Source organism: Vidua macroura, chromosome 8 (genome assembly GCF_024509145.1).
Source record: "Vidua macroura isolate BioBank_ID:100142 chromosome 8, ASM2450914v1, whole genome shotgun sequence".
Classification (NCBI taxonomy): Eukaryota; Metazoa; Chordata; class Aves; order Passeriformes; family Viduidae; genus Vidua; species Vidua macroura.
In genome coordinates, this window is record NC_071578.1 from 30,327,248 (window position 1) to 30,351,220 (window position 23,973).

Here is a 23,973-nt window from a genome sequence, read left to right on the forward strand (position 1 = left end):
TCATCAGAGGTTTATGCATTTTAACATAGATATAGATGCTTAGGTTTCCCTTAGAGCATTTAGTTTCACATCTATTCTTCCAAAACTTGCTTTTGTAAGTAAGTCTTGCATCAGCAGACATCAAACGATCATGTCATGGGCTATTGTGAACATTTATTTCTTTATTCAGTTGAAAGAAGAAATTACTCATACTATGTGAATAAGTATCATTGATACAACTGAACACATCTGCTAGTTACTTCACACAGCCCTCAAAGATATTTAAGTCAGTTTTCAGCTTCATTCAGGCCATGGTCCAGAGACATTTCCCCTGGATACAGTTCCACCTTAAGCTGCTCCTAACCCTCGGACTGATCCCATACCACCTCCTCCAGCCTCAGTACAACTGCTTGAAGTACCATATGGTGAGGGATGAGGAAACTGTTCAGGGTTAAAAAAAAAATTAAGCCAGCAGTGCCACCAAGAGAAATGTCTGTGGAACCACAGTCTTCAAAACTTCTAAAAACATTGCCACTGGAGGATCAAGCTAGATGCTTAAAATGCTCATCCTGCATCTTCTGTGCCTGTAAAGCTCTGAATAGAGTACATGAATTAGCTCAAAGCCAGTTGCTTCATGTACATGGAAGTAACTTCCTCAGGAGCAAATCAAGTTGCTTCATTCCACTTAATTCTGAAACATAGCAACAGCTGTTTTAAGTAAAATAATAATATTTTAAAGAAAATTACTTGAAAGCAAAACACAGCAAAATCCTTGATGCTCCTCTAGATCCCCTGCTCTCATTCTGTCTTATAACATTGAAAATTAGTGGTGCACAGGTATAACATCAACTAACAATAGTAACTTTCTGTAGGAATCAATATAATGAAGCAATACAGCATTAGTTTAGCTTAGAATTCTCCACCAGTTTCCAAGAACAGGCTGGTTACAAGCAGAGTAGGTCTCAGTCCCTACCTAGCAGGGTGAGGAGGGAAACCCTCCCTGAAGCAACATGGGATGTCAATGCCCCGAGCACAGCAGTGGGCAGTAACGTCACAGAGGGGTCTCTTCCGACACAAACACTCGCTGCAAACTTCAGCTGAACTTCTCCGATGATCTGTACTTACTTTTTGTCAGCAAAAGCAGCAGCAGTTTACCAAGTCCAACTGAATGGAAAAGTCAAGCCTAATCCTAGTAGAGATTCAAGATCCCTGAGGGAACTAAGCATCTCTACAGTTCACTGATAGTAGGATCAGAAGAAGGGTGAACTGATTTTTGGCCAAATTTCACAAGGACTACTTTTTAAATTCATTCCATTTGATATTAAATATCAGTTCTGCTGTTCTCAAGCAAGTTCAGAGATCCTGCAAGGTGCACAAGAAGAATGGCTTCCTGTAAAATAGTTGCTCATTTTTCACAACTCTTTATGATGGCTATGCCATGCTTTCAGACAGCTCCAAAGATTCACACAAAGTTCCAAAAGAAGAAAAATCTGAGGTAACGCAAATGTGGGATAACACACTATTTATATGCAAAATATATAGAAGACAAATGCATTTTTTTTTTAAATTAAGAAAATATCTTCTATCTCTTCCTAAGAGCTTCCTGAAAGATTTAACTACAGGATAAAACCTTTCTTTTTCCATACTTTGTTCACTGTTGCTTACTTTGCAACTAGGCAACAAATTAAATGGTTCCTCCCTGGCTCAGGACACCTGAACTCTCTTTGCAATCTTGACATTCAAACAAACTTTACTCAAAATCCATCACTGCAGGTACATTTACTTATTGATCTACATCATACTCAGGTTTCTTTTAGCAAGAGAAGTGAAGAGGGAAGGGCAGAGTATAAAGCACTGAATCCTTGCAGTCAATTTCATAGGACTACTCCTCTGTTTGATCTTTTTGTCCAATTACTATGAAAGAGATACTCCTTCCTGAACTCTCTCTGGAATACAGATGAGGTGACATTCACAGACACAGGATGACAAGCTCAACCTTACTAGAAACACAAAAGGAAATAGGAAGTTTTCTTTACAGCTTAGCCAATGAAAGACTGCCCAGCTGACACACACCAAACTTACAAGACTCTTGTTGGTATCAACACTGATACAGAATAGCAGAAACAACTGAAAATGGCCTAAATCCCTGTTGCATTTTGAGCTTCTCCCACTCCTTTCAAACCAGATTCAAAACACATCCTACAACAACATTCCTTCATTCAGAGGCGGCAGTGATGTGATAAACTTTGGCATGTCTTTAGTGTCATCTCCAATAGCTGAAGTAAATAAAGTGACAGGATCCTCACCAACAACTTGCTCTTCATCTTTAATCCAGATGCTAGTACAGAAACATACAGAATTTTTAAATTCCACTAACCACCAACAAGCTGTACACAATGAGTTTGAAACATATTTATTTACTTTCTACAATAATTATATTAAGACTTTTCTGTGTCTTTCAGTTTATGTCAAGACAAACAAGTCAAAGCTGCAGAGCACGTACTTCAATAGTAAAGAATGAAAAAAGAAATTTCATTTTTAACAGACCAGCTCAAATTTGTTCAAAAAATTAGCATATTTACTTTCTCATTATAATACTATCTTAGCAAAAGGAGGACAGAGGACAACATGCAACACACTGCACTAAAAATCAATATATGGCAGAAACCCAATGTAACCTATAGAAGTGCAATTCAGTGCCTCTATGACAAAGACAGATCCCATTCAGAAACTTTCGGAATGCAGAAGCAGGAAGATGAAAACAATTACAGTTTGTAAAAAGACTAGGTAAGAGTAGCTCCACCCACAATGAAGGCAAATTCAAATTCATCATTTAGTGAGAAACTAATCAGTGTATGGAGTATTTGTCTAGAATATATTTTATTTTCCAATTATCCAAAATTATTTAAAATTATTTTCATACTAACTGTAACATATTTTCATTACATTTTGCGAACTTCCACTTTACTTTTAAGGTGGAAAATTCACTTAAAACAGATACACAATCTGCTGATATTCTCTTCAAATGGTTTTACCAGATTTACTGAATTTTTAACAATTCCCTGTTTGTAAATAACCAAATATGAGATACCAAAAACCTACAATTTGCCAAAAGCATTAGTGTATTGTTTACTGACTTCATTGTAAATAAAAATCACACAGTTCTTCAAACTATCATTAATATTTAGGCTTTTATGAAGAGTATCTGATATGGTGATTTATTGCCACAATATATTTCCCTATGCACAATTATTACATGTTAGTCTGACTATCATAATGCATTAAAGACTACCAACTCAATTTTTATGCTGTCTTCCAAACCATGTGCATCATGGCAGAAAAAATCATGCATCAATAAACACAAACTTACAAATTACTGAGATTTCATTATTTTTAAATTAATGCGATTTCTTTATTAAGACTTGTACATTGTATGTTTAAATGTTTACTTCCATTTTCTCTTTCATCACCACATCAAAGGTTTGCAACCTATGGCCCAGAAAGCAATTCTTATGAGACAGTAAAGACCAGGGAGATCATATGGCATTAACTCCACCTCTTTCCTCCTGGCCATTTCTTTATTTGCCCAGAGTTATCACTGTAATCAGAGCAGCACACAGGCTTTTCCAGGCAGTTAAAAGGAAGGAAAACTAGAGCTCCCAGTTTCCTCTAACAACACTTGGTGTGAAGCTGAAAAATAATTACGAATTCTCTCAATGGCTATGAAACACACACACACATATACGCACAAACACATGTATCACACATCTGTCCTTGCTTTGATTTTTAAACAAATGCTTTGCAAGCAGCAACAATGTCCAAGAAAGAAAGATCAAGAGGTCTAACTTATAAAGCTCAGACCATGAAAACCAGCAAGAAAACTCCTGGATTAGATTTTCTACATTGCACACATTATACCTGTGTGGCAGGTGTTGACAACATCTGTAAACATTACAGGATGACAAAGAAAGAGGCACAGCTTCCAAATCCTGGCATGGAGGGTCTCATGTAATGGCAAGAGCATTCATATTCCAGAAGACCAACAGCATTCACAACCAGTGCCAGCTGTTCTCACCATATTCCTCACTAGTGGTGAATTAATAGGAAAGCTGAGGAAGGCAAAATTTCTATAAAGCAGTGGGAAAAAAGATACTTTGATAGTGTTCTCTTTCTTTGTAAAGAAATACATTATAAAAACGATCTTACATATCAGCTGTATTGCAGCCATGAAAAGTATAAGGTAAAAAGTATATTAAATAACTCCTACCTTATTTAGTACACTAATGGAGTAGGGGAGACCTAGCAGGAGGAAAATACTAGACAACTGAGTTCTTTCCTACGTTTTCCTACCAGGACAATAATTTTAACAATGAAAATAATAATTAATTTAGCTATAGAAATACAATCATGAAACAAATTTAGCAGCATACAAAAACTGGCCTTTTGATTTCCCTGCTCAAATGTGGAGAGCAGCTAGTCCAGCCTTCAGGTCTGGAAAGCCTGATTTAATGAGTAGTTCTATTTACAGCAGAACTAATGAAGCTCAGTTTCCTCTGGATTTTCTCCTATAAGCCCTGTGGCCACTTAACATTAATTACATCAGTTGCCCATGTCTCCTTGAGCTCCTGCACCCCATAAAATTCCCCATTTGCCCATATATTCCCATAGGCACACGCTGAGGCTCGCTCTCACACTTTCGTTAATGCTCAGCTCTTTGTCATGCCCTTAAACCCACCTTCTCATTCCATCAGTTCCATCACCTATCTGTGAATGGTGCTAAGACAGACATCACATGCTGCAGCTGCTTGGAGGCTGGGTGCATGCTGGCTGGCCTCTTCACTTCCAGGACAACACCAAATGCCATGACCTCCTTGCTTTTATGGTTTTTTGGGGACAGGGTTCTCAGATGTCAGCTTTCACAGACAAGGGGAAGGCAGTTTTTTCTCAAATCTCTCCCTGCTCTTGAACTGGTTGAAATTGACTGGGGGGTTCACACTTACTCCGGAAGAAAAGACACAAAGTCAATGCAAACAGCACTTCCTTCCAAAGCCAGGATTAGGAAGTAACTCAGTTCCAGCCAGTTGCAATTCACATTGAAAATGCCCACTGCTGCCCTCCTCCTGTCCTGTGGTTCGGGGCAGCTTCTGAATTTCTCATTCATCCACCCCACTTTCGTGGGACCAGGAAAACACGAAATGGACAAAAAGTCAATTTCAACATTTTTATATTGCACCCTGTGGGCAGCAATGAAACTGTCAACAAGAATTACTGCTTCACTCCAGTGACGGGAAGCAGAAGGGTCTGGAGCTATTTACAGGGATGGCCACCTCAAAACAAAAGCCATGGAAGGATAAGAGCAGTAGTTACTCCAGCTGGGATAGCACACAGAGAACAGGGCTAACAGAAAAATGTCCTTGTCCTTTGCTAGGGGCAGGGGAAGAGGATAATCACTTTAGCAAATATCGACTAACAAGAAGTTAATGTTCATTATAAATGCAGAAGGAGAGTCTAACCTGCAGAAACTACCTGTTGCTTAAAGAAACCTCATCATTTTTTCCTCTATCCACTTTTTTGTGCTTTGGGGTCAGAGAACACGTAACACAAACCCCAAATGCTGCACTTTAAAGAGGGCAATGATGTTCCAGTAGCTAAGTCTACTGCATCTCTTTAGACCTAGAAATTATTTTCAAAACCTTCCCAGGCTTCCAGCACTCGTAGGTGACTAGGAGTGTATCTACATAGCATAATGCAGTGCTGTGCAGCTATCTTGAACACCAGAAGGAATATGGCCACGTTAGCACTGCACTGCACCCAGGCTGAAGTGCAGCTGGAGCAGCATCCATCCTGCTTCTCAGGTAGTTTGGATCTATGCAAATGGTGCTTCACTACAACACATAAGCATACCCTTAGTCATCCTGCCTCAAAAAACAGCTGTAACGTGACAGATCTTTCTTGAATTACCAAGAATTGTAACAAAAGAGTATCTGAAGAGAAAAACAGACACCAAAGTAAAGAAGAGGAGCAAGTTTTTACAATCGGCAGCATGCATCTTTCATTTAACAAAACAGACACAGTCTCTGAAATGCTTTTCTCTCTTTATGTCAGCTCTGCCCCTAGAGTTTACAAATTGTGGCTCTGACTTGTAAATGTTAGTAAATACCTCCTTAAACCTTACTCAGTGTTTCCATAACTGTATATAGATTCTAGAGACTACCCTGCAAGAATATAATCCAAAATAGGTTCTAAAAATAAAGTGTTCTAGACGATTCACTTGAATTATGAACTTGAATTCAAGGGCTCCTTGAATTGTAGCTGGAGAACGGGAAAAAATCCAGAACACCATGCAAAAAAAAAAAAAAAAAAAAAAAAAAAAAACAAAAAACCAAACAAACAAAAAAAAAACCAAACACCACAAGAAAACTAATCCAGAATATAGAAAAAAGTAGAAGTAGCATCTCAAGTCCACTTTCTGTTTTTGAAACAAAGCTTGAAGTCTGGGACGAACGAAAACAAGAGCTCTTAATTCTGTGATTCACACTTCTCGAACTAAGCAATCGATAATCTCTAAGACCAGGCGATTGTTTGCCTGATGAGTTCGTAAAAAAGGCAACATTCCACCCCGATCAGTGTCGGGCTGTGAACGCCTCCCCCTTGCCAGCAGCAATATGGATTGCCCAGCGCAGTCCGGTGATTCCTTTTTTCAGCCTACGTAATGCCCATTTACATAGTCGTGATATTTTTAAATGTGCTTTCAGAAGCACTGAATGACATAAAAACACGGCAGGAGACAACCACAGAGGTAACACAGCACTCCTGTGACTGCGGAATTCACGAACAATATAACGACGAAGTCCGGGGAGCACAATAAAACTCCATTTTACAGATTATGCATTCAGAACACCAACCCAAGGAAATCCTGGTCGTGTTTCCCCCCCACAGCGAGTGTGTCTGAGCACAACAGAGCACATACCCTGGCTCCTTCGCTAACCTACACGCACATTCCTACACCCCTTAGGAAAACAGTGACAGCGGGCATGAAAGAAAGGGAAACAATGACATTCTTTTAATAACAACGTTCACCAGCGCGTTGGACCCAGTCGGACAGTGCTACGCGGCGGCAGTTCCTGCATTCCCCTGGATCAGCCGCATTCTCCCCCGCTGCTCCAGGGGCAGCCCGATTGTCCCCCGGTGGCCAGGCCAGGCACCGGCCCTCTCCCACCGCGGCCGCACGGCCGGGGCACGGAGCGGCCGCGCACGCCGCGAGGAACCGCACCTGGCGCCAGCCGTGACCCTCGGCTCCACGTCACTGCGCCCGGCCGGGCGCGGGGCTGTGTCACGCCGGGCCCGCCGCCCCCCGCCGCAGCCCCCGGCCCGGCCCGAGCCGCGGCTCTTACCGCCAGGTCGGGGCTGTGTGAGTCCCGCTGGGATACGGCGCGGATGACCCCAGCCCGCCAGCGCCCGCTCTCCGGCGGTTCCTCGCCGCCGAGGCACAGGAACCGCTTCCCCACCAGCTCCGGCCGCGTCTCCACCGCCATGGCCGCCGCCGCGCAGGCACCGCACCAGCCGCCGAGCCCGCTGCTCTAGGGGCCGCGCATGGCGGGCGCGGGGCGGGGACGGGCGCGGGGCTCTCGGGCTCACAGCGGCGGGAGGGTGGGAGCCCCTCGGCCGCGCCGCCGCCGCCGCCACAGCCCGACACAAACACCGAGCGAGGGGCGGGGGCGGGCCGGGGGTGCGCGCTCCCTCCCTCACCTCCTCCCTCTCTCTCTCCCGCGCGCGCCCGCCCGCCGCGCTGCGGCCCCGACCACTCCGCCCACGCAGCCCCACTGCCATGGAGACCGACGCCGCGCGACGTCTCCCTCCGCCAGGCAGCGCGGGGCTAGTGGCCGCAGCGCGGCAAAGAGTCCGCGGCCGCTGGGATGGCACCCGGACCCCGCGGGGGCTCGTCCCGTCGCCCCCTACCCAGCCCCGGCCGGGGCAGCACGGTCCTCACCTGCCACCCCGGCGCCCCTCGAGAGCAGCCCAGCGGTGATCTGACACTGGCGGGGACCCGCTCCCTGCCTCCGGTGCCACGGCGGGAGCTCGGGCACAGCCTCTCTGGGGTACTTCCCCTCGGTGGAAGAAGCGGCTGTCCGTCCTCCGCGGGCTCGCCCACACCCTGCTTAAGGCGCACTACTCTGAGAGTTCATCAATGTATACAAATGTGTGAAGGCGGGTACCAGGAAGAGGGAACCAGGCTCTTCCTGGCGGCACCAGGCAATAGGACACGAAGCATCAGGCAAGGTGTTGCTGTGATGCACTGGAAGTTCCACCAGAAGAGAAATAACTTCTTCACCATGCGAATGAGACTGGACCAGATTGTCCAGAGAGGGTGCAGTCTGCCTCGCCGGAGATACTCTAGAACTGTCTGGACATAACCCTGTGCCATGTTGTCTAGGACAACCCTGCTAAGCAGGGAGGTTGGACCAGGTGCTCCTCTGTGGTCCTTTTGAGCCTGACCCATTCTGTGATTCTGTGAGAGCCCTTCAAGCCTGACCCGTTCTATGATTCTGTGAGAGCCCAGGCTAGCAAGGGTATCCCAAGAGCCAGGCACCAGCACGCTGATGTCCCAGCCCTCCAGGGTTTGGGAGAGCCAGGACCAGGTCTGCCATCTGCAGCACCTTCTCCCCTAAAGTCAGTTTGCTAGGGAGTTCAACAAAGACACCCATCCAATTCATGCACCTTTCCCTACTGTGAAGACTACAGAACTCCCTGGGAATATAATGTCAGTTTAATCCCTCAGAGGCTTTTAGAGACAGAACACTTCAGCCCTAGAAGACACTCTTGAATTCTGCTGAATGCCAGCAAACAGTGCATATCCAAGAAGTCAGCTCAGAGACTCACAGGGGCTTCAGCTGAGAGCTGGGCTGCAGCACTTGAGAAGCCACGCAGCCACGTTCTGTAGCAGTTGCTATCAGTTTGTTGTTCTTTCCATGGCTCCCGTAGTCATGCTGTGGTAATGCCATGTTTGCATTTGAAGAGTTTTTCCTTCACGTTATCTGGAGGTGTAGCTTTCCTGAACTTCTGCCTGCCTTCACTGGTATGCTTGCCCTCAAGAGAGCAGGTTAATGATCTCTCATCTAGCACTAAAAGCAAATTTGAATAGTGCATTTTTGAAAAATAGATTATGAGGCAAAAGCCATAAATCAAGATTGCCAACTTCCCACATTCCTGTATATTTTAGTGGAACAAATAACTTCTGGTACAAGAGAAGTTAATTAACAGAAAACAAACAAACAAACAAAAAAAGAAATAAATTCATCATTCACCATGACAAGTTTGTTCACAGGATTAGAATAACTCACAAGACATAAATTTATACTGGAACCTACAGATGCCTGGCATCCCAGGCTGGAATGGATGGAGGTGTGCTCTTTAGAAGCTGCAGAAGCACAACCATAGTGCATTTGAGCTAAATGAGATCTTCATTCACATTCCAAGGTAATGCTACAACCAACAAAAGTGTACTGCAGTCTTGCAGAAAGAAGAAAAATTATGTAAATACTGGGCAATTATCCATAAAGGGTATAAGGAGAAGTTACAAAACTGACTAAATAAATATTAATCATATCAAAATTCTTGTATTCATTCCCTCTTGTTTAATTAAAGAGAAATTTGAGATATTCTTGAACTCTACAATTAAATGGCATTAATGTGCAATAAAACATAAAATATATCCCAAAAAAAGCCAATTTACATTATTCTAATAGATTCAACTTGTGAATTTATCATAGAATACCAAACTATTAAGAATCAAATATTTTTAATTTGTTCCAAAAATTAATTTCAAGGCACTGACACTAGAATTATGTTTTAGTATAGATTAGAATTCACTGAAGGCTATTGTTCAATGCAAAACTATTTTATAGTTGTTAATCACCTGAAAGTATCAGTAAGATCAAGTAACATCAACATTTAGGTGGCAATTCCCATGATTAGCTGTCAGTTCCCAGATGCCAGGTGACATGGGCAGGACTTTGTCCTGCTCCCCATGACACCACTGAGCTGGACCAGGAGGAGACAGCTCAAGGGAAAGACTTGACATATGGTGACTCCCCAGCAACCCACACCTCAGCTTTTCTATCTTTCACTTATTCATCTTGGAGCAGCTTTTTTAATCCACAGGTGCTTTAGGAAGGTCAAAATTACTATGTTCAGGTGGATCAGCGTATGAGACTCAAAGGTTGCTGGACATTTTCCACCTCCAGCAACTTATTTTCTTGTCCTCTCTTCACTTATCCGTTTCTTCTTTGCTGCTTCCTTCTCTGTTTCTCTGTGAAGAAATTGGGAGAGCACTAAATGCTCAGGATATGGATAAATCGACTATAAATCAACTCAGAACCTCTGTATTCAACAAAACAAAGTCATGGTGCTGTGGCCCACGGCCTGAAAATAGCTTAGACACTAACTGTTTAAGCAGCCTGTGCCCTATCACACTCCAGTAGGATTTCTTCCTTTTTCAGAAGCCTTTGCAAGCGTCAAACCAATACATTAACGCCCCTTTTAAAGCAACACCTCCTTATTTGTTTGATAAATATTAAGGAATATTTGAACTGAAAGTCAAAGCACCAAAATTCACAGGATTTAAAGGATTAGGGATATTATTAATTGATGCGTCTTCTGAAAAAAAGAGGCTTAAGGAAGCCTCTTCTTGTAGATTACTCTGAAAAGACCAGAGGAATCATCCTCTTGGAGCTCAGGAGCAACACTCAGAGCCAGATGCCCATAGGCAACAACAAAATAGAGCTGACACCTTCAGGCTGGTAGAAGTCCACAAAAAAATAAAGCAAAAGAGCTCTAGGCTGAGCCCCAGGAAAGGAGAGCTTCTCTTGGGAAATTGACTGTGGACAAACTCACCTCTTACTCCCTGAAAGTATACACATTGGTTAGGTGCAAAATCAAGATAATTACTGAGAGCTTTTTCTAACTTCTAGACTGAAATGCAGCACAGCCTGTACTAGTAGTAATTGCACCTTCTCCATGCAGTTAAATGCCATATTTAGAAATTATTATTTCAATTTTACAGGAAGTAAAATTGAGAGAGAAAGACAAAATGACTTGTCAGTGTCACAACTCTTAAGCAGAATTAATATTGAACTAATTATTTCTAAAATACGTCCTATATACTTCTAGATCTATCTTACCTTTCCTTAGGACACAGCATCAGTTTCCTCTGAATTCATAATTCCTTGGAAATTTGGAAAGCCACATTTAATGTTTTCCAGCGTTCACCAGCAGAAAATTAAGAATCTACATTTAACAGGTTGATTTAAGAGTTTTGTTACTTTAAAATTCATAACCAAGAGAAAACACATTTTCCATCAAACATCAGTTATTTCTGATACAAAGCAAACTCTTGATTTCTAAGTGTCTTATATTCTACAGAGAGTCCATGGGCTTTTCTTAAGGCATCCTCCTTGAAAGCACAATTATTTGAGTGGTGAGGCAGTCCTTGAACACTGAATGGGACATAGAATCAGTGGGAAAGTATGATTCTTTAAAGACAGCTATTTAATGCAGATGGCAAAGGCTGCACTGAACACCTGGAGGTACAAAAGTGCAAGAGAGTAAAAGTTGTGGTTTGTGGCATTAGCTCCCCAGCTCTACCACTAACATCCTGTATGGTGATTTATTGCATCTCCAGTTGTCTACAGTCACTCTCCATTTGGGCCTGTCAACTGACCACTCCTAATATTTTCCCGTGTCTTGGCTTTCACAGTTGTAAAACGGCTGCAAATTTACTGCTATATTTACACTGCAGGTGAATAGAGCATCCCACTGTGTCCAGGTATCATCCTCAGGACTTCTTCAATACCATCTCGGCTGTTGCTACAGCCCACAAAGGAGAAAGATTTAAGTTTACTGCATTTGTTTATCACTCCAACCATATCTGCAAAAGAAAACGTTGTTCACAGAGTGCAACTCCATCAATGCTGACAACAGCAAGGAGCACTACTGAGCCTCCATGTGATATTTCACAGTCAATTTATAGCCTAGAACAGATGAATACAACATATTCAAATTCCAACATTTCCTTCTGTTCCAGCTAATGAGATAGCACCCAAAAAGGTTGAACAATTTGAATAAACATAGCCTTCAATACATTCTCTTCCTCAGAAGTTTGTTGACATCTTAAGATATCAGCCTATCCCCGTACAACCCCTGGCCCCCATTTCCAGCCACCCTTAACTACTGCCTTACACTTGAGTCAGCAAACAGAACCCCTGGGTACCCCACATCTGCTTTAAATACACAGTTGGCCGACTCAGCCCGATGAAGTTGCAGGGGCGGCTTCTGCTGAGATGTGCTCACCCCTTGACCCTGCCCTGGGGTTGGCCGACTCCCTCCTGCTGGGGATGGCTGCCACTGTTTTCTGCAGTGTTTAAATGCAGCCTGAGGGTAAAGCATCATTAAACCAGCACTACACCTTGGTACCAAACAGTCCCTCCCCCAGCTGATGGGTTTACATCCTGCAGAGGTAAAAATGCAGAGGGTGGGGGAATAGAGATAACAAGGTTCTCAGTCTCCACCTTTCCTTGAATACTTAAGGACTTAACTCCTAAGGTGAAATTGCATGGCCCTGCTTTGGCCTTATCAGATAATGTCTTCATCTAAAACAACCTATTTGAATTTGTTTGGAGGAAAATGCTCTCAGTTTCTTCAAGGCACAGATGGAAGATGCCATTTCTACTAGTCACTCAACCCAGGTGCCAGCATTAAAAGCAAGAATGATGCACAGCAGCAGTGGTGTAACATTTTTGTGGCCATTCTAGCAATGTTAGATTTCCACTCAAGTTTCTTTCCTGCTTTTCATCTTGCTGCTAATGCCAGCAGCTAGTGCCAGCTTGAGGCTTGGTACTTCTCAAGAATCAGGCTGAACTTTAGGCATATCCATCAGCCTATAACAGCTCTCCCACAACACTGTAATGCCCAGAAGACAGAAGAAGAATTGAGAACAATTTCTTATTTAGTTGAGGGGATCCACCTACAGAACAAAACACCAAAAGAGATTGAGCTTACTCAGACCCTGAACAGCCTCAGCACTGCTGACAGTCCTCCTGAAAGGCCCTACCTTACCTTAGGCTGCTCCCAGCTACAATGCTCCTTTTTCCTGTCAGTCACTCACACATAAAACCTGAAACCAATCACCCTTAAAATTAATTAATCACCTTTCCATAAACCTTTGCTTCTAGTGGTGCTTCTTTCCCCACTCACACCTTAGCTGTAAAAAGGCTAGTCAGTAAGACATGTTCTGCTGCTGAGGTAGCATTAGCTAGAAAAATATCTGATTGTGTAGAAATTTAGGTTTCTCTGACATGGGCTCCTGGAGCATGAGTTTTGTGGATTATCTGGTGTGTATTTTTACCTAATGTTAAGTGCTTGGCTGTTGGTATCTCCGTGTTTTTACAATTAGTGGCTTTTAAAGGTTAGCAGATGGGTAACACCAAAAAGAAAATCCCTGAAAACACAAACAGCCATGTGAAGGCAGTTATTGCTTCTATGTCAGACTTTTATCTCAGTTTTAAGATGTACTAAAGTTTTTCCAGAATATTGTAGAGGAATATCTGTGTTGGATGAAAGGTGTTTAAGTAGATCATTTTATGAGTAGATACTGTTACTGATAAAAAGAGCAGGATATACTCAACACTGAAATAAACTTATAGTTCTTCTTTGAATTAACTGGGAGGTAGGTTGAGTTCTTATCCTTACTGGAGATCACTAGGGTATTGTGTAGCAAAGATAAAAGAAGGGAAAACGTACAACTCTATCTGGCTAGAGATTTCTGACTTCGGAGTTGTTAAAGGTCTTCATAGAACACACATAGTGCATTGAAGTACTTGGAATGGAAGTTCTATAATCTTATTCCTATTCTGTACATAAATTTCTTAATGTTTATTTTAAAACTTATGTTTGGTTTTTTGTTTTGTTTTTTTTTTTTTTAATCTATTAAGAGCTGTACTGGTGCTGCAGTGCAGGAAGGTTCTTCCCTTCTCAATCTCTAGCTTCTCTATGATTTGTGGTGGGATGGTGCCCTCTTCAAAAGCAGGGGCTCCTGTTAACAGCAGCTTTGGACTGAAATGACTTGGATGTTGCTGTTACTTATCCTGACATAACTAAAACAGGTGATGGTTATGGTAAGGAAATAGTTTACAATGCTGCTCTACAATGTGCACAATAAAAAGCAAATGGGAGGCTTTGGGGCTTGGGAAAGGTCTAAAGCTGAGGTAAGAAACAGCTGATTTCAGCTACCATTAAAGTGTACTAGATGGGGAACATGACAATGTTTGTTATGCTTGTCTGGGGAAGAAAAAATATTAACAGGAAGATGGTTGGGCCTTTCTGAAGCTGAGGTAGAAAGGAAAGCTCTTAATGGCATAGGAAAAAAAATAGTTACTTTTTCTTTTTGAAATTTCTCTAACATCTTTTCTCAGCCTCATTTACTACTCTGCAATCCAAATTCCTTTGCATTTTCTTAATGCAATTGTAGTATTTCCCCTATGTCTTTGTCTCACCAAGTATAATTATTTGCCAATTTTGTCTAAAACAGTAACAGTGCTTATCACGTGGTAAGCACTCTTTAACAAACTCATCTGATGAATATTTTTATGCCATGCTAGTTTTTTCCTCCTGCCAGCAAATTGTATGCCAATTGGCTTACAACTGACACACCGGTTTCTTTCCTGTATTCCAGCTGCCTGTCGTGTTGAGTTTCTGTATCAGGAAAGGATAACAAATTGTTAGCTGTGTTCTGCAATTCAGTAAAAGCTATTATTTAACAATATTTATCTCTTTGGTAAGGGTTAGGTCTTTATATTTCATAGTGTTGTCTGGCACAGGGTGTAAACAAATTATGTTACTGATTCTGTGCTGATCAAGCAGTGGTACTTTTGTATTTTTCCTGGCACTGTTATCCCAATTAAAACCATCACAAATTTTCTACTCAGCCAGTAGCTTCTTTGATTAATTTCTTGTTCTCATTAGTAGTGTTCCAGGGTCTGTCTGTCACATTTGTTCAGGCTACATTCAAAATTGACGCTGTAAAGGGAGTTGATTTAATTCTGCCCTTACTACAAGAACTGTAATGAAACATTACATCTTATTATGACAATCTGAAAAGGTACAAACCTACATAAGCATGGAGATGAGAAGGGACTTGCATGTCGTCTTGGATTTAAGAGCAGTAGATTGTGTTTGGTTGTTGCTGTGTCATTTAATTGAATGAGAAGGTTGTCTTGGAGTCATGAACTAGCTGAGGCTGGAAGGAACCTCTGAACATTGTCTAGTCTGACCCCTCCCTGCTCAGAGCAGGGCTACCTACAGCAGGCTCCTCAGGGCCACGTCCAGCCAAGCTTTAAATATTTCTTCAAGGCTGGAGACTTGAGTCTCTCTGTGCAATCTATCATAGTGGAAAAAGTATTTTCTTAAGTTCAAATGGAATTTCCTGTATTTCAGCTTGTGCTCATTGCCTCTTGCCCTTTCCCTGGGCACCACTGTGAAAAGGTGGCTTCTCTATTTTGTCTTTGAAAAAAGATTCCAGTAGCCACTTGTATAAATGGTAGTATTTGCATAAATTCCAGCTATTTGTATAAATAACACCCTGATTAGTACCAAGTATGTATTACAGGTTCATTATTGATTTTGTGGCACCAAAGGAATCCAATTCTCCGTCCTCCATCTCCCTAAGTTACCTTCCACAGATTCCCATCCCAGAAGTGCTGGGACCTGCTTCCTTGATTTGTATCCTTGCTGTTGCTCCTGTGGTGCCTACAGGAAAAGGCAGAAGAAGAAATTGGTTCTTCTTGCACAGTTGGCTGAAGTCCAGCCAACAGAAAACATTTGTCTTCAGTAAATAAACTCTCTGAATACAAGCACCAGCTACTCTAGTGTACAAACCAGGGAGGTGTTTTTCTCACTGAGGTAAGTCCCAATTGCAGGTAAAACTTAGAAAAGCATGTTCTCTGTAGCTGAAGCACCACTGACAGTAAACATGACTGAATTAGGAAAAAGAAATTAAAGTAACTGAAGATATATCTTCTTCTCTTGGTGCTCCATTTCCCCCCTCCCTTTCATCTTTTCACTTTTAATCAAAATTATGTTCCCAGAACTTTTTTTTGGTTTTACTAAGTTGCAGCAGCAGTTACATGTAAGTATTCTTTATCTGACCATATCTTAAAAAGATGACCCCAAATTACAAAGCATCAAGTTGCAATTGTAATTGTAATGAGAATATATTATGCAGAATATTCTTCAGCATGGTCTGGTCCATATTTAAAAGCACTGCATTAACATGGACTTCAGAAAAGGCCATCAAGCCATGTCTGATGGCTCTGTAATCCCAGTGGTTATTTACCTGAAGCAGACTTGACTGCACACAGCATTGCCATGATTCAGAAAGGTCAAGGTCCAAGGCAGGTGATGAGCCAGCCTGCATGGTTGGGCTGGGGAGAGATGTTCCCTTTCCAGGAGGCCTTAAATGACTCTTATTAAATCTGTAATTTGTGACTCTCATATGCCCAAATGTAATGCAAATCCACTGTCTTTCTTGTATGCAATTAATGTCAATGGAAAGATGAAATGGAAGTCCAAGGAAATGGTTGCAATAAGCACCACCTCAGAGCCTTGTGTTGACTCCAATTTTCTTACATCATAAACTGCTTTGAGCCCTCTAAAGTTATAACCCAGCAATTTAATCCTTGTGTTTCATGTTGCTTAAGTTAACTTTCTTTAGACAAAAAAGGGTCTGAAAGCACATGTTTGATATCTGCTGAACCAATTGATGACTGAACTAATTGATACAAGAGAAATTTAGTGGTGCTTACAGTTGTGATGCAGCTCATCTGCAGGGAAATAAAATGAGGGGAGGTATTCATGTCTTCCTTCCAGCATTTGCATAAGCTACAAGACTTGTTGCATACGAAGGATGGTGAAACTTGTTTTATGTTAATGAACCCAGTGGGTCAACCATAAACATTAAAGCCACTCAAAACCATAAAGGTGACTTTGTTTTTTAATTCAGCTGATCAACAATCAGTGCTCATTTAACTGAGGAGCACCCATCATTTGTGTAATTCGTGGTCCTAAGTACTCCAGAGATCAGATGCTGAAGTTCCTGAATTTTAGGTTGCACTTTAGTTTTGTCAGTGTTTTTTTAATTCAGGTTTCATGTATCTTGATAGATTATTTTCCAAAATATGTGAGAGACGATGAAAAAAGCATATGTGGAAGAACTCTGTCTATACATTAATATTGTGTGAAAGGAAGCCAAAACAAACCAACTACTGATTCTCATTTTTGAGTTGCTGGAGAGTGCCTTTTGTATAAATTTTGATGTCTAACAGTTATTTCTAGCAACTTCTGGGAGACAAGGGGTATGCAAAAAAGGTGAAGCTCTATTTGTCTAGACAGAGCATGTTTGACATAAAAAGATGATTTTTTCCTTGCCTCCTGCAGGCTACCAGCTCAGAGCAGCTACAGACACAGTGCGTTTATGCCTGTTAAACCAGAAGTTCTGCCTATTGTTTTTCCTGCCTTCATCACTTTACTGCTGTAGTCCAACTATGCTATACCAGGGTATTAAACATTCAGCATCCAGAATGTCTAGACAGGCTAAAAGACTGTCTGTGCTCCTTTTCTCAGAGTCAACTTTCCTCAGAACTAAAAGGCTAGTTGGAAAGCAAAGGTGGCAGAGTTTCGAGTACGAGACACTTCTTCAGGCTGCCTTCTGAGTGGGTAGTAATACACACTGATAGGGATTTCTAGTGCACAAAATCCATGTGCAAACCTCCTGCTGCTCCCCAGAGAGGCTTCAATCCTTTGACAATTATTGCTAATGTATTAAACAGCTTGCACTTGTATTCTAAGGATACCAGACTGCATAGAAATGTATTCTGTTAGCTGGCAGTGTTCTACTCAAATAACAGAGGAGAAAACTCAAGGGTGACTTCCTTGCCATATAAGATGGGAAAAATCTTTTTGAGGCAGAAACAAATGGTTTCTGTGTAGGGACCTGTGGACCAAGAGAGACATTTTGCTGTGTATACCTGCTGGTTTTGGCAATGTTGAACAAGAAAGCAAACAGAAGTGCCAACTTCTTTTTTTCTATGTAATCTTTATTTTCTTCAGTGCTGACTTGAGTCACTCTGTATAGCAAGAAGCAAGTACCTGTTTCTTGCAGGGTGGAAATGAATGTTGCCTCTAGAAGCTTTGCAAATTGAAAGTTAGATACCTTATAAGGGCTGTTGATCCTGTTTTGCTGTTGATCTACTGCACACTCTGTATGATGGTGATATATATTATAGAAACATGCTTTGATTTTGCACCTCAGGACAAGCCTGGGAGGCTTTTTCAGAGGTGGGGAGGAAGGGAGGACAGTCAGCTGGCAGAGCAGAAGTTGTTCTTGTGCTTGCAGGAGTGAGGAGACATGGGTGCTCCTATCCAGCCATGCCTTTGGGGTCCATCCCACTTCCCCTTTCCCTGAAGAATCCTGGGAAACCTTGTGCTAACTCTCTTAATTTCCAGTAGGGGAGAACAGCATCTTTGTGGAAGTGTTTAATAACCGGAGCTCTGAAAGGAAAGTAATTTTTCTTGTGTTAGGTGAGCCCTCCAAGAACAGTCATCAACAAAACATTCAGACAGGTAGCCAGGAGTTTGAGAAGCAGCATGTAAGGCAGGTGCCTGGATCAGAGGACAAACAACTGAATATGAGCACCCAAGAACATTTTGTTTTCTCTATTAATGAGAACAAAAGAGGGTGGCAGATTTATTATCTTATGCCACTCAAACAGAAAGTTCGTAAAGTTAACAGAAATCTGATTACAAAGTTCAGCATATGAAAATGCTGGACAAATTTGGGGGTTAGAACTAGAAATCTACCATAAAGCATTTAAGGACTTTAAACTGCAAGTTTCTCTGATTTTTTTTTTTATTTATCAAGAAATTGAAATGTGACTTATGCATGCATAAATCCTTGTGGAGACCTAATGAGTGAGAAAGACTAATCTATCACTTAAAGCACAGCAGGAACCTAAACTGCAAACTAAAGGCAAATTCAAAGTTTAAAAGTTTAGTTTTCTAGAGGGAAAAAAAAATTACTGGTGAAAATGAAAAAAAACCCCGATGTTCAGATGCCTTCAAATCAATATCCTTTGTCGGCAGCACTGCTTCTAGGAAACAAAGGTTATCTGACATGACACATGAATTAATGATTTTGTGTCTTGGGTTTAAGTTGGATGAAATGATTTGATATTCCCTTCCAGTTTTAAAATCTAGAGAGACCTTTTCCCCAGTTCAGGGGAGAATGCAGAGAGATGACACTTCTAGGGGGGAAAAAGGAACCCAAGCAATGAGAAGAGAGAAAGCATAGCTCCAAGGGAAAAACAAATCAGGATATTGTTTAATAAAACAGCTTGCTTAAAAGCATTTGTTGGTCAGCAGTTTTGACTAGACCTGTCTTGGAATGAGAAAGCAAGGCAGAGTGGGGTCAGCAGGCTAAAGGCTATCTTGGGGTTGTACATAGGAATTGCCATCCTGCCTCACAGCAGAGCTTCCCCTGAGTATCTCCCAGCTAATCGTGCTGTGCTACCCTGAGAGTGTGGGAAAGAAGAAAAGGGAAACCTGATACCCGGTGTCCTTTGCCTTTTGAGTTGCTGGATAATGTATGAGGTAGTCCTTCAGCTCTTGGTGCTGATTATGCTCCTCTCAAGCTCTGTGTATGGGTTTGGGCTTTGCATTTCAAGAAAGTTGGGTTAGAAAGGAATCAAAAAGACTAGAAAATATCCCATAAGAAATTCTTTATTCAAAGGAAGATTTGATACATAAGTATTGGGTTTAGTTTTTTGAAGCTGCTGCAAAGGAAATGAACATCTTTCCTTCCATACTTGGGGGAGGCAGGATAAAAACTGCTGAATACTCCATGACTCAGCTTAACTTTGATACAAGGAAAAGCTTCCCAGTAGGATAATGAAGGACTAGTAAACATAGTTAAGAAAAGCTGTGTAATTGCTGTTGAAAGGCTTCAGGAACAGGTAGGACAAGACATCTTTCCAAATGACATGAAGTGATCCTTGTTTCCTTATGCATCAGAAAAACTTGGGAGTCCTTTCTGTTTCTAAGATATATTTTCCCACCTCTTTTTGGCTGGTGGCAATGTTGAACAACCATTGTTTAGCTGGAGACTATGACATTCTGCAAATAGATATTGTGCTGAACAACATTCTAAATGTTGCCAAAGAAGGTATATCTCTTCTTCATTTTAAGTAAAATCCACCAGCCAGTTCAAAAGGCAATCATTGTTCCCTGATAAAATGCAGCTGGTGTGCACATGAGCTTAGTCAGCAGACTATAAAATAACATAAGCTTTCCACAGGGATCAGAAACATCAAAAGCAGAAGGTGTATTTAAAAACAATCTCCAACAGATTGCTATAATTATTAAATGTGGCGCACCGCAAGTAGTGATGGAATATAGCTGAGATGATATTATCCAGACAGGAAGGAATAATATGGCTTTGGTGTCCATCTCTGTATACAGATTTCAAATCCCAAAGAGTGGATCATCAGATGCCAGATTATGTGTAGCTCATAATTTAAAATGGGTCTGCTCTTATGAGGGAGATGTATATTTACTGAAACATTCAGGTGCAGCTTTTGAACAAGTTAACAGCTTTAATGCCACTCTTCTTGGGAACATGGGAGAAATAACTATACAAACCTCTCCACTGGACTGCCCTAGTGGGATGTACTGGTATGGTTACACTTACCCACAGAGTAATGTTTGAAGGTCCACATGCAATACATGTCAGACATTTCTGTCTATAGCTTATCAACACAGAAGCAGGGAAGTGACAGGTACAGCAGAATGGCTTTGTGAGAGCCTCTTGGGCTGAAAATGAACTCCTCTGTTGCCTCAGCTTGCCCTTGTGGGGGCCACATTTTATATGCTTTCAACTCCAAATGGAAGCAATAAGGTAGGATGGACATATGACTGCTGCCAGGAGAAAGTCTCAGATGGAGCTGGTCTGAACTTTCCCCTTCCGCTTTAGATCACATTTCCCTTAAGAAAAAAAATCCTAATGGGTTGCTTTTATGTTTCTGGTAAGAAAGAACTGCAGGCACTTAACCCATTGCAACCCATTAAAAAGTGATAAAACCAATCAGCAGTTGCATGATAAACCTTTTCACAGCATGGTGAATTGTCTTTAAAATAGTAAGTAGAGTACCCTTTTAATATTTGTACTTATAAGATTAACTGGATTCTGTCTGAATTGACTGCTGCAGTCAAAACAGGCTGGTGCTGGAGCGATGAAAACACTTTGGCTTTATATTGATAGGACTGTTCTGAATTGCTTTCAGTGTTCTGTCTCAGCTTTATCTGCTTTTCCTGACCTACAACTCATGGAATTAACAGTGCTAGACATCATTCTTTCATAGTCTTGAAAAAAAAGTCTCTGGGCCTGCTGCATTTGCTAACTCCTCTGCTTGCAAGGATTCCCCTCTACTACACAGTGCAGTCATCCTACAACTCTAGATAGATGCCTTTTTAATTTCAAATTCTAATTTGCTTAAAATTCACTACTAACTGGAATTCTCAGGGCCCTGAAAGTCAGGAAACTGCCATCAAGAAAGGCCTTAAACCATGAATTTTACATCATGTTGCAGTTTGTGTTTTCAGGTTTTGCACTTGCAGGTATATCTGTGAACATGAGGGAAAGAAATTATTCAAAACCTAAGGTTTCTAGTCATTCATATTGCAGCAAGAGCTTTAAAAGGAATGTCAGACTGTAATAAAACTGAGAACAATAGTGGTTAAACCTACCAAATGAAAAAAAAAATGTAGAAATATCCATTTGAATCTTTGTTTTTTCATTAAGTTGGGTGCTTTACATTCCTGTTTTGGAATGTTAATAAATTTCACGCACACAGTTCTGAAAGTGATAAACTTGCCCTGTTAGCATTCTGTCTGCATGCTGGAATAAAAAAAATTTTAGACACCAACTGGCTTTGCCATGTTCCTCAGCAAGATGCTGTGCTGGGAGGCTGAAATACGTGTGAGCAAGAAGTGGCATGTCCAGAATTCCGAGCAAAAGCTTCAGCTGCTTTGAGTTCCTAAAACATCCATAGCATTGCCCAACATTCACTTTCAAATTAAAATTCATTAGGGCAGAAGGGCTTTTTATCTAGAGATCAGAGCTTACCTTTGCTGCTGCTTCATGCATAGGAAAGGTAGATGAAGAGTTAAATACTTCAAGATAGCATAAACTATACATTCCAACCACATTAATTAATAATCAGTTATGGTAATAACATCAGCTTAGAGTAGTGTAAGGAATAGTTATCTTCACCCATTCTGTAGTGCTGTTTTAACAGATAAACTGGCATAACCTGTTCTGTGTTCTGATCCCAAAATTACAAACATATGTGGTATGATTCAGGACTGAAAGAAATCTCTATTTTTTTCAAATTATTCTAGATTTGAGACTCATCTAGGATAGATGAACATACAACAGTAAAGCTACGAAAAACACATCCCTGTGATCAACCTATGTGTATTTTTAACATATGTGATGCAAGTGGTGTTGTCTTTGGGGAGCATATCCTTGTAATGCAGGGAACTGAATCCCTCTATCACAGACTTGCTTGTGTCTTCCTAAATGTTGCTCATTCACTGATTGCACAGCTGCGATGTAATTAAAATGTTTGTTTACCTGTAAAAGAGGTGCAAACTCAACACTGATGTTTGTACACATACATTGTATTATATCAAAGAAGTTAGGTGGCCTTTACAAATGATTTTCCAACCACTGTCAAAACTATTTAAAGCAACTTTTAAGTATATTAAGTGGCTTTTGGAAGGGGTGTTAAAAATATCCCATAATGAGATACCTGTAATTCTCTTCCTTACACAGAAATAGACAGACATATGAGTAAGACATGCCAAGTTTGACTAAGTACACGGTATGGATTTAATTGCTGTGCTGCTCCCTGTGTTTCTGCCATGCAGGAGCACAGATTAGCATTATGTGTGAACTGGAATACAGGGAAGTTCATGGGGCATCCCTGTGCCTGTCTGCCGAGGGCCCAGCAACCACCACCCAGCTTGTTGTACTGAATTAAGTCTCAAAACGTTCTGTGAAATAAATTGTAATCTTCTGAGCAAGATAAATTGCTCTTAGGAGCCATCTGCCTTTACCCTTTAAAAAAAATGTCTCTTTAAATGTAAATTTAGCTTTCCAACAGAGACAGTATTGCCATGGTAACAAACACAAGAAAAATAAATGTCTCTTAGAGGAAAACCACGTTTTATTTTGTATAAACATATTCCATATAAAATAAATTATGCAGCTACAGAATTATTGTATATACAATCTCAGACAGTAAAAAAAGAGTATAAGTCTTTTCCTGGAATGGTTTTCTGAGCTAGTACCAAACATAATTGCTTGCAGTAAAGAAATGTATTGTATACTTAATTTCATATGCTGTGAACTAGAGCTCTCATCTTTCAGTTTGCTCTAAATGGACTGGAATGCTCCAAACTTCAGTGGAACGTCAGGCAGGCAGCAGGAGTTTACAGAACTGGAGCCTAAAATGTAATCTCTGCCAGGTAATTTATATTACAAATGCTCTGCTGTGTGAATTTCCTCTGCCCAGTCTACCACTGGAGAGGTTTGTTATTCAAAGAGCACAGAAGCAGTGGTTCGGATTTCTCCTTTCATTGAATGAAAGGAAGAATGCTTTCAGGTTAGGCCTGTTTCAAAAATAAGATTGATGAGTGGTGTACTTTAAATTGTTCACAAACAAATTCCTCTCTACCTCTTCCTGCATCAGTAACCCCCTACAAAGGTCAGTGTGAGGAGACACCCAAGATGGGCAGTACCATTGTTTGCAAGAATTTCTGCATGGTTAAAAATAATTTCTTTTTACATTGTCTGCTTTTTCATTTCAGGCTTCAAATTTCACAGTA

At 41.2% G+C, this 23,973-nt stretch overlaps 1 protein-coding gene across 2 annotated transcripts in view; it reads right to left on the bottom strand.

Moving 5' to 3' along the window:
• The window catches only part of JMJD1C (jumonji domain containing 1C), a 161,468-nt gene extending 153,770 nt beyond the window's left edge, over positions 1-7,698 (bottom strand). The window contains exon 1 of one of the 2 annotated variants that reach the window (XM_053983500.1): positions 7,374-7,698. In XM_053983500.1, coding sequence (XP_053839475.1) covers positions 7,374-7,514 — 141 coding nt within the window. In that variant the 5' untranslated portion in view covers positions 7,515-7,698. The remainder of the gene's footprint in view (positions 1-7,373) is intronic. The other variant, XM_053983499.1, reaches the window with a different exon arrangement.
• Positions 7,699-23,973: the final 16,275 nt, after the last annotated feature.